Here is an 11,993-nt window from a genome sequence, read left to right as displayed (position 1 = left end):
ATGTTCGGTTTTGATCATTTCCATTTTAACAGCATTTTTTCTTTGCGCTCGCTGGCTACCCTGGTCTGGATGACTAATCTTAAGGCCTTGATGTCCTCTTATTAATGGGGCCAAACATGCCTTTTGGTGTCCAGCTTGAAAGTCATTCGTTTTTATGTTGATTTTTACATTGAATGAATGGTGGGAATTAACCAAAACAGTAAGGCTGCCAACCGTAAAAGCAAAACAATTAGGTGCAAAAGAAAAGTGCTGCCTAAATCACACTGTGGGTGCCAAGTCTTCTGTGGGTTCACACGCAACTCTTACATCATTGTTGCTTGAGGAAACTATAAAACAGCATGAAAATACTGAAATAAAAAAGGAAAACAAGCCTCAAGGGCCAGTTATTAGCATAGTTAAAAAATAAAAAATAAAAAAATAAAAAGTAAGCTAGCCTTCCTCTGGATCCATCCATAGACCGTAAAGCCCACCTTCTTCTCACTGTCTGGTTGTTTTCCGAAGAGCACCTGAACGCAGCACCAGGAGATCAACCGCCATATCTACGCAGCGTACAACCAAAGACGGTTATATCTTTGGTACAACCCCACCTGCTGGTCATTGTAGAAACCACAGCCGAGGCGGAGCAAACACATCCTTCATTACCGACCAGTCCAGATTGAGGGAGGACAGAGAGTCAAGCCGTGAAAGCGAACAGATGTGAACCGGACTACGAAAAGGGAACAAGCTGTAGCACAGACGGAGAACCTCTGATTCTGCTAATATGTGGCAACCCGCGTCGGAGCGATTGCAGGTAGGGTAACGTTAACGATTGTGTGTATGTGTGAGTATGAGTGTGCAACGCTCATTGTCGACAGGGTAGTAGCAGATAGACTGATACAAGCTGATCCGTGTTAACAGTCACCGAGACCCGCCGTGCTGTGCATGGCTCCTCCAGCCTGCCTGCTACGGCTTGAGAAGCGGCTACAGATGTTTTGTGTGCACGGTGTTTCACTCCGGCTGCCGTCTCTGAAATGGCAGCAACGAGCCACATGCGTTCAAACAGTCAATCATTTTTTTCTGCGTATCTCTGTGTCTCCATATGATTCCCTCTCGGTGCTGCGTTTAAATGCACCTATTCACGTTACGCAAGCCGGGGGGGAGAGCCGATGAGCCGCCGTGCAACAATTTGTACGCTTCACACATTTAGAAAAAAAATTCTTAAATTGTCATTGACATAAATATTCTAGCAAAGTGTGAAATGCTCATTTTAGCACCTCTGGCCTGTTTTCATCCAACAGTGTACCTTATTCACATTAACCTGAGTGCAGCTGGAGGCCTTCTCCTCCTCCTCCGGTTGTCACTCTTATTTTTCCTTCATGTTGCCACGCAGGATGCTTAAAAAAACAAAACTTAAAAAGAAAAAACCCAAACTCTGCTCATTCCTTTGCATAAACAACAAGATATTCTGGTCAGTAACCTGCCGTCTGCGACCTGTTAAGAAATGGAAAAAAAACGCACATACACACTACTCACACACACTGTTAATGACACGTAGTTTGATATCCAGGGGCAAGCCGCGCACCGAGCCTGGCTTCACGTCTCCTGCAGACGTAATGCTCTCCAGATGTGGGCCTGTGGACTGTCTGCCAAGTGAACTTGCACAATCCCCTCTTCTGCCCAGGCGTCAAAAAAAGATGGAATCACGAATTATTATTGTTATTAAAAACCGAGAGTTCCGGTGTTTGTCCTCCTAGTCAGACGTGGAGTTAAATTATCCCATAAACACAGACACAGCTAACACGACTCCTCTCCCCCTCCTCATTTAAAAATCCATATTTTAGCGGTTAAGTCAAGTCAGTGATACTTAATGTGTCGCCTAGCAACCGCATTCCAGAACTATCACCTGGAAACAACGACGTTCTTCTGGAACACTGCGCCACGATTTTTGGGGGATATTCGGTGTCACGCTCAACAAGTGTCATAAAGTCACGCGTATATCTCACATTTTCCGTGACTCGTTGCTTAAGTCAATTAGGATTGTGCTTTGTGAGTAAGTGAACCGTTCCAGTCGTTCACTGTGCCAAGTTCAGGCAAAAAGAAAAAACAGCCACATGAACAGTCCATGTGCTGCAAGGTTGGAATAATGTGAGGTGATGAAAACAATGATAGATTCTATTTTTCTCACTGTGTAATTTATTGAAGTTCATATAGAGCTCTTGGTTTGGTTATAAACAGTAACAGACCGTTACATCTGTGGAATTTGTGGATTCAGATTATAGCACCATAGCCTATGCATATAAAAGCAGGAGGTAGGTGTATTCTTTGTAGGGGCATTGAACTCTTTTTATCCTAATTGGGGAGTGACACTCAACCTGTAAGCATTTGTAAGTTCTCTAAAGGGCCCACATTATATTTATCATGTTGCATTCAAGTCATCATCAGAGTTACCGTAATTACAAGATTCCAACTTGCAAACAGCATCACGTCAATGTCCAAGTTATAATTATTACTGGGAAACTTTTGAAATCTTCCTACTGTAGCCTACTACTGCCTCATGTCAGCCAAAGGCGGAATGGATGTCGTGTCTTATTGTCTGCGCCTTCTTTTGATTAAGCTACTCTGTAATCATACAGCCACCTTGAGTCAATGTGAATGTTTGCAAATATAAAATAAGTGTATATGCCCCTTTTGTCCATCCTGTGTGACATTAATGCAGTAGTATTGTGAGGGTTGAATGGCAGATGCTGTTGAGTTGCATCATGGGACATGTAGGATCCAGCTTCATGGAAGTGCAGAACTAGACTGATGTAGGGCAATGCATGGTTGCTTTGTATGTTTGAAGAAATCTAACTGTAGATCACCAGCCCTTGGCTGACATCAGCTCACCGAACAGCTGTGGTCCAGATTTGATAAGGAGTAGGCTACATGGCATGTTTTCCTGTCCACTTCAAAACTATGAGACACCGTGGTTAACCTGATGGATGACTTTGGAGGAGAATTTGAATCAACAAAGTGTACGAGTCTTGTTCCGTTCTTGGGGTAAACAGCAGAGAACATAATAAATCGGTCATAGTTCACATGGACTTCCTGTATTTTTCGGATCAGTAAGTAAAAGGTTGCAGTTTAGCAATACCTGGCCATTTCCTGCTTTGTAACCATAGCGACAACCCCTCCTTTCAGCTGGTATATTTAACCTCTTTAAGACTGGGAATGGTGATGTTTCTGGTTTCTAGATCTGAATCCTTTACTGTAGGTAGCTGATCTGGAACATACTAGTGTTATCATCTTCTGTTTTGTTGTTTTCATTCACTATGGCATCCATCCACACGTGTGCTGTCCTCTGTTGCCATAGCAACACCTGATGTCTTGCTGCATTTTTGTCTCACGCTCAGGCAGTAAGAGGAGGGGGGGGTAGATGGAGGCAATGGGGAGGAGGAGATACAGGTCATGGCGTTGGAGTTTCACACTCGGCACCAGTGGCAAGCAGCTTTTACCTTGAGACCTTTGTTGGCAAAGTGTGTGTGTGTGTGTTGCTAAGGCTGTGTTGGAACTGCATTATGCCTCACTGGTACACACTCACCCTCTCTCTTGCCACTTCCCCATCCCTCCTTTCTCTCGCTGACCACATCCCTCAGTCAGTTTCAGGAGCCCTTCCTCTCCAGCCAGAGGCCATGTTAGTTCAACGACAGATTGCGCAATATGCAGTCTGGACACACACGCACACACACACATATACATCCATGCAAGTTTGCAGGCAGGTTAGGCATGCATACGCACACAACAACTTCCTTTTTGAATTTCCTTAAGCCTGCCAAATATGTTCTTTTCCCTCTGTCAGCAGCTGTTGCTTTAGCCATGGTTTCCACTTTTGACATTTTAATGCGTGAGACACTGACAAACTGGGCTGAGCAGAGAAAAAGATGTGGACCTGACGGTGCAGAAATAGCCAACTGAGGTCAAGCATGGTCAAGCAGTCACAGTTCATCCTCATTGTTTCTGTCTTTTTCTTTGGATGTCTGTCCGTCTCTTTGTCCGCGTGAGGTTGCTTTGTAGCCACAGCTATGTTGTTGAGACTGTGGCCTCAGTGGCAAAGGGAAATCGCAGAAGACTGGCACAAAAATTCCTACAGATTCTTAACTGGCAGTGTTTTTTTTTTCAGTCATCATACATTTGCTTCTTGTGAACAAATGGCTGTTGGCTCACTAGTTGGGTCTTTGTATTTGATGAATGGGTATAATCTCCTGTTTGCAGAAGTTATAATTTTTCAAGGTTTTTTTTTTTCTTCAAGATTCAGTTGTATCTTTCCCATTGGTCAAAATGGAGCTGTCTCAGCTGTATAATTTAGTATTTTGATCTTTAACTTGTGTTTTCAACAAAATATTACCATGGATCGTACACTGTGGTCTTGTTTTCCTCTTGTTATGTCTTGATTTTTAGCAAAGTGTAGATATCTTCTTTGCTAGATAAATCCTACAAGGCTAGAATCATGGCACTGGAATGATACTAAACAAACATCTCGGTTTGTCCATGGGGAGACTGTGTTATGGTTAACTATAGGCTGCAGTGGGTCTCTCACATCTCTGAACTTTCAGTAGTGTATTAAACAAACCTACATGTTGATCTCAAAAAGCCATGGGAACATTGACAACGACCTGTCCACATTTGCCAATGTTAACAACTTTCCCGACTTAACAAAGCACAAAAATCCATTATAATGTCCACACATTTTCATCTGAGATGCACCAATTGATGGCCTTGTGATCAGGAAAGACCGGCTATGATCGGTGACTGGCCGATCAGTGTCAGATTCTATGTTGGTTAAATTTACACTCAAGCTCGATACAATGCTTCATGTCATACACATTGACAGCACAGCTACGCACACAACATATTGGTAGCATAGGAGGCCACTTTATCTTAGGTTAGCTGATCAGAAACATCCACGACATTTTGCAGTGACAAACTAGGGTTGGGCGATATGATGATATTAAATTGTGAAGAATTAGAACGTGTTGACGATCTGCCAAAGCAGAGAGATCTTATCATCTTTAGAGCACATTCTATCCAATACTGCTCTTGCATTGATGCATCAGATCACACTATTTGCTAGTCCATTTCATTCCTAGAGACATGACGATCAACCAATCAGCGAACTACAGGTAGTGCTGCAGATTTGTCATTCCCCATCTGTTTGATTGAGAGTGTTGCAGAATGATTTACCATGAATGAACGGGCATTGTGAATAAAACCTCTGCTTGTATTCTTGAAGCGGCAACTCTATGTTGCACTCTGGGCTAATTTTACACAACTTTGTATCATTGATGTGGCAACTTGTCCAATCAGACTTGAGTATGGAGTTTAAAGGTTTAGCAAGTGAGGAGTGACCCAATCCGGGGTGAGATCAGCTGTTGCTGCTGCAGCCTGTGTTTGAGGAGCCAGAGGAGCTGTTCAGATCTTAAAGGACAATTCCAGGCGAATTCAACTAGGGGGTGTATTTTCATATCATTTTAGGTCTAAAAGAATGAATCTGAAGATTTTCAGTTTAATCGCTCCTGTTTTGCGGTAGTTGCATCTGTCCCCGCATCCCCACGGCAGCAATGAATGGGAGTGGATGTAAGTTCCGCTGTTTAGGCTGTTTACAGCCCTCAAAGCCGCAATTTTTTTTCCACAGACAGCGTCAGATGGCGACTCAAACATGCACCGAGAAGTTTATTTACTTCAAGCAAGCCGGCATGTTTGTAAAACTAGATCTAATTCAAAGTCTCCCGGAGTCTCGCACGAGCCCAAAGTTGCAGTGCTGGTGTATTCAGGCGCAGTGGGAGCTACCGCTTGTGTCATAAACACAGGAATATCAACTCTTTACTTGCTTGAAGTGTACATTTTTTTCCACAGACAGCGTCAGGTGGCTACTCAAACATGCGCCGAGAAGTTTTTTTTACTTGAAGCAAGTCAAGAGTTGATATTCCTGTGTTTATGACACAAACGGTAGCTTTTCCCACTGCACCTGAATACACCAGCACGGCAACTGGGTCTCGCGCGAGACTCCGGGAGACTTTGAATTAGATCTAGTTTTACTAACATGTCGGCTTGCTTGAAGTAAATAAACTTCTCGGTCCATGTTTGAGTCGCCATCTGACGCTGTCTGTGGGAAAAAATTGCGGCTTTGAGGGCTGGAAACAGCCTAAACAGCGGAACTTACATCCACTCCCATTCATTGCTGCCGTGGGGATGCGGGGACAGATGCAACTACCGTAAAACAGGAGCGATTAAACTGAAAATCTTCAGATTCATTCTTTTAGACCTAAAATGATAGGAAAATACACCCCAGAGTTGAATTCGCCTGGAATTGTCCTTTAATTGTCTGTACAACAACTTGCTCTCTACAGATAAACGATCATTGTCTTCTACAAACATATCAATTACTAATTCATAAAATCACAAAAGCAAATGTAACGACTCATTACAGCAGGTGAGATGAGGCTGTTGCTAGTAACACATGCAGCTGGTCTCTCAATGAATCGGTCACTCAGAACGTGTTTTCTCAGTGTTAACGTTGACAATATTATTTTGTATTAGATTATTTTTGCAGATGCATTCTCATTTGATTTGCTGGTATATTGGAGTTAATTTTCATTAGATTTTTTTTTAACTGATCTGATTCATGCAAAACAGTCTGATTGTAGGCCTACTTGAAAAACCTTCTCTATTGTACCTGCCACAAGTTGGACAAAATTGCACAAACTGATCTCTGAAATCTATTCAGAAAGGTTCTTTGGCTTAAATGCTGTATTATAATTTTCTTTTCGTTTAGGACTATGTTCTTACATTGGGAAATAGCTAGTTGGGTTGCACTGTTCAGTAACTTGCAAAATAGTCAAAATCAATGTGAAAAATCGTGATAACATCCTGATCGTGATTTTACTGTAAAGAATTCAGTCATGTCATCTGAATCATGTCGCCCACCCCTATGACAAACATCATTAGACAAGTCTTGTTTGGACTGGTTTTGACCCAGGGTCACATTTTTTGTCACTAGTTGGTCCTTCTCACAAGCCTTAAGACTGTGAAGACAATTTAAGATGTTGTGGTGAGTTCACTGTTTACGTCAAAGAGTTGTTGATGTTTTTATTGCCAGACAGAGATTGCCACCCCCAGGCTCTGAGGTTTGGGTACTTAAATACCCACTTCCTCCTAGAGAAGTAACCCACCAGTCATAACATCCGATCACTGACCTTCTCCCCGCCTACATGTCCTAACCCTCCAATCACAGTTGGGGAAAAACAGGTTTTCCTCTGCTAACGGACCTCCCACAGTCCTTTTCAGGGCTAAACCCATTCAGACATATTTCCTCTCATAAACTGTACCAGGATCAGAGAGGGAGGCTGTAAACACATGGAGGGACATTCACAGCTTAGAAAGTTACACTGCCCAGTCCTTTACCATGCAGGGAAGTGAAGGGGTGCATCCACCTCCTGACTTTAGGAAGTAATTGCCACCACATGCTGGGTGAACCCTCCCCCTGCTCTACCTGTGGACCACAGTGTATACCTACAGGATGGTTACAAAGGGAAAGATGTGTTTGTGTGCACAACTGAGGTCTGAGGTACAAACAAGGGTAAGCTAGGGCTGGTTGCCAGTACAAAATGATGCAAGATTTGGTAAGTCATTGTTTGGAAAGACTTATTTGTTGGATAAATTGGGCCTGTTTTTAGGACAAAACTCATGAGCAACTAATTTGATGAGTAACCCCAGTTCCTCTGCTGTTTCTTCCTGACAACTGGCACAACCATACTGTAGGTCAGCCATGGTCCTGTTACTAAATATGTGGGACATGATGATGTTGTTTCATGTCTGTTGAATTTTTGCTCTTGCTTTAAAGGCAACCTGCGGAATTTTTGGCCGCAATGTTTTTTAAAAGTTGGCACCCATCTGGTTGGTCACCTGCACTTGCTCACGATGCACATCCCTACCAATGGGTTTCCAACTATGCTGCTCAGCAACAAGTGGAAATAACAAGCCAACATGCAACTGAAAACACCACCCAAAGGCATGGAAGAAGATGACAGCTAGCAAGCAATCAATGTAAACAATGCATGAAATGTATTCAACGTGTTTTGTGTCACTAAGGCTAACACACATTTCACTAAGATGCAAGTAGAACCTCGCTTACAAGAAAGCTCCACAGGGCACCAGGTTTTGTCAGCTAGTTGAATAGGACCATGTGCAGCTCAGTAGGTGATACGATGTGTTTCACTCCCTCTTCACCCTGTCATTGAGACAAAGTGTGATATCTTGCTTTCTTTGATAGCTCTACTATACTAATTTTCATGGTTGGTCTCCTGATGTCCATGTTGACGAATCGTGATCAAAATTAAAACTCTAGGGTGGTGTATGCATTAGTGTTGTTCACAATAACCTGCCCGACTTTTAATTCACAATAAGATTTTTGATTGATTTATACTAGTTACTTCTCAGATTATATTCCTTTCCATCTGTGTTGTGCTGCGTTTAGGATTACTAAACTCTAGTTCAGATTATCCTGTGTCCTGTGTAACCCATGTACTGGTGTTGTTGGCTGCACTGCAACAGCAGGGCTAGTCCTATGTCCCTGACTGACTGACTGACTGACTGACTGACTGACTGATGACATTTCCACCACTGTTGAGCAGAATGCCCATTTACAGTTTACCAAGCCACTATTGTTTTCCAGTTTTTTGGGAATGGGTTGGCGGCGGGGGAGTGCTTACAATAAATGCAACCTGACCTCCATTACAGCTGTTATGACCAATTCTACACATCTAACAGGGGACCTACCTCTAATAAAGGTCTGTTATGTTCTGGAGTTGAAAGTATGCTGAATTTGTGTGGTATGGAGTCTGTAGCTACAATACCAAATAATAATTTTTGCCTTTCATTTTTTGGGATGGACACCCTGGTAACTGACATAGTAGAGCCACACACCCCCTGGTGGTCCAGGTTTGAATTGAAACCTTTGCTGCTCTTTCTCTCTGTCCTGTCTCCAGTCTTTTCCAGACTATCTCTCACTGAACAAGTGCTAAAGGTAAAAGCCTGAAAAAATAACTTAAAAAAGAAAAGACATCTGCATCTCCAAAAATCTGAGTGATTATTTTATAAGTAAATACAGCTGAAATCACAGCTCAGTCTTTGGCTTTAACTTATGCACTTTGTGATTTTGTCAAACAACTTTGCTGTTATAAAATCAGGATTTAACCATGTTGATCCAGCACATACAAGGTGTTTGACCTCGTCTTGTTTAATGGGTTACAGACACTCATCTATACCAAAAAATGCATTATTAAGTAAGTTTGGTAATACAAATATGAATGGTTGTTTATCAGAGTGCAAAATACTGTGCATACAGCTGTATTTATCAACTTAGTGATTGTTTATTTATTCCAAACAGCTTCATGGTGCCAGATTAGCCTAGAAATCTAGACGCACCCTAGTGGCAGCAAATGTATATTGCTCCGTAGGTGGGTCTAGAAACGAGCCGTAGGAACTTTTTGAGTCTTGAACACCGTTTGTGTTCACCAATCACAGCGCTCTATCTGTTTAGAGTCGTTGGGCGGGCTTAACGTGATGACGACATACATTTTAATTGGCTTGTCGCCATCCTGCTCTTTGCTCTGATTAGTCGTAGCCCTCAAGCGCTACCCTATTGCGTGCAGAGGCAGTTTGAAAGACAGCCTTCATCCCGCCCCCTGGATTGAGCCGAGGTCTACCGGTCGTTGCCAGACATTTTAATAATATAGTCTGGCTTGTCAGGCTAGTGCCAGATATTACAGTACTAGCTCTTTTCTGTTGTTCATGGAAACACGCACTGAAACAGTTGTGATCATATACTCAATCTGCCTCTGTTTGAATGCAGAGCTGGTGGAAATAAAATGAGATGAGATGCAGAACAGATGCCCAGATAACAAACAGTGATGTCCCACTGTCTTCCCCTCTGCCAGCACCCAGCAGACCTACAACATCTGGTACAGAGCTCTACACACTCTTTCATCAAGTGTGTCTGGCCCAGTGTATGCAGATGTGTCTCACACAGGCTAATGTTGTTGACAAATTGTTTTGGTGTCTAGTTCTGTCTTAAGATCTCAACCTTACTTCAACCACGTTTGGGGTTTATGTCATGCACCAGTAGCTGTCTGTTTCCGAAGCATGTGTTCTTTTAGATTACAAAGATCATACTTTTCAGACAGAGAACATCTACCAATTTAGCTTCTGCTGGCTTCTCAACATCATTTCCAGCTGTTTTCCACTGTTTTGTCATGATCACATCCGTGGAAGTGCATTTCTGTGTGTCTCAGTGGGTGTGGCAGAGGTCTGTTTTTACCCTGTTATGCAGTGTCCTACCAAGAGATTGACCTGAGAACCTGTTTCCTTTAAGAATGCTCCCTCAGGGGGGCGAAACTTTAACTTACCATCTGCGACCTGTTAAGCTCATCACTGCAGGAGGCAAACTGCACAAGACACTCTCCAAAGCCTATCTGCTTTACATGATTGCTCAAGCATTTCCCTGGATTTGCATGTTTTTGAATGCGCAATTCACAATTATTAACCTGTGGAGACACTGGAGAAATTGGCATGGGTAGTCACTCTGATGCCACTTGTGATTAGCAGCAGTAATCAGAGATCTACACAGAGAGCAGTCATTCAGGAATTGGCTGGTAACACTGGATCTTTTTGGTGATAAGATCCAGATTTGACTTTGGTCTGCCCGATTTTAAAAATTCATAATTTGCTCAGAACAAAAAAGTTAGGCCCACATTTTCTATTGTGGGATATACGTAGTTTATTGGAAGTACAGATTTTAGGCAAATGCACATTATATGGGCCATGAGAGCCGTAAAATATGAATAACTGAAATGTTGTAAAAGTCACACTGTTGGAATTTTGGAAGTTTCAGTCCTGGTTCCTTTTTGCTGTAACGTCTTTGCACTATAAATACAAATTAATCACATGGGTGCAGGCAGCTGTGAGTCAGTAATCATGCTGTTAGTGTTACAGTCATGCTGCTTAATATGCAGAACTTTACTTTTTTTTGACAGTAAATGTACTTATCGGCTTACAAGTGACCAAATACTCCTGATTCAATTTACAGCTAGTGGCAGTCACAAGCATATGGACTATATCGTATTATTTTAATATTTCTTAAATCACTGGTCATAAAATCATAAATCATTCAACTTTTAAATGTACTTGCACTCTCAGGCATGTGAAAAGATCTGCGGACACATTAGAATATTTTATATCTCCTCATGAATAATGGAAATCTACCAGCTGGTTTGAATGTGCACGTTAGTATGTTTTGTACCATGTAGCTCAGCCTCTTACAGTATATCTCAGAACTACGACAGTAAAATGAGAACTGACTGGTCTGTCAGGGTTTCTCTTTCTACAATGATCAAATAAGTTGCTTTGTAATGGGCTGTTGCATGATAATCTCTAATCCAGTTATTAGAAGTCCTGTGTGAACCTTTGTGACCTCCTCGCAAAGAGAGAGAACCTGCTTTGATTAAATTGACTGGTGATCCTAATAATATCCAACATGTAGAACTACCTTTTTTCATAATCCTTAAGAGGACAGTATAGCAGCCATTGTTCATCAATTGGCCTGTAAGTGTAGACAGGACCGTGTAGCCTACAGTGGCCTGATGGTGGAGACAGAAAACCTGCCTGGATCCAAGTTGTAATTCGAAATAGAATCAATAACAGCAGTAACTTGATGAGGAGACAGTTGGGAATTGAGAAATAAAAAAAAACATTGAAATGAAGTGAAAATATTATGAATAGAATTCCAGCTTTAGGCCACAAGCGGCCCAGTACGCTCAGGCGTTTTGCTCCTGGTGGGGGGTGGAGGAGTCGGGGAGCCCGCCACAGGCCCCCTCAAGACACCCCCACCCCACCCCCTGTCCGTACTGGGGCCAACCGCAGGAATGTGAACCGCTGTCAGGAAGCTGTAAACTGCTGACGCGGAGGTCAGCGAGCATTTA

General features: G+C 42.5%; 1 protein-coding gene across 1 annotated transcript in view; it reads left to right on the top strand.

The window, feature by feature from the left end:
- The first annotated feature begins 653 nt into the window (after nucleotides 1-653).
- The window catches only part of pid1 (phosphotyrosine interaction domain containing 1), a 32,205-nt gene continuing 20,865 nt past the window's right edge, over nucleotides 654-11,993 (top strand). Inside the window, exon 1 of the mRNA XM_083985578.1 lies at nucleotides 654-790. Within this exon, the coding sequence (XP_083841704.1) occupies nucleotides 761-790 (30 nt within the window). The 5' untranslated portion in view covers nucleotides 654-760. The remainder of the gene's footprint in view (nucleotides 791-11,993) is intronic.

This window comes from Trachurus trachurus (genome assembly GCF_905171665.1).
Source record: "Trachurus trachurus genome assembly, chromosome: 13".
NCBI classification, from domain to species: domain Eukaryota; kingdom Metazoa; phylum Chordata; class Actinopteri; order Carangiformes; family Carangidae; genus Trachurus; species Trachurus trachurus.
Note: the sequence above shows the minus strand (reverse complement) of the source record. Positions and strands in the feature narration are given on the sequence as shown.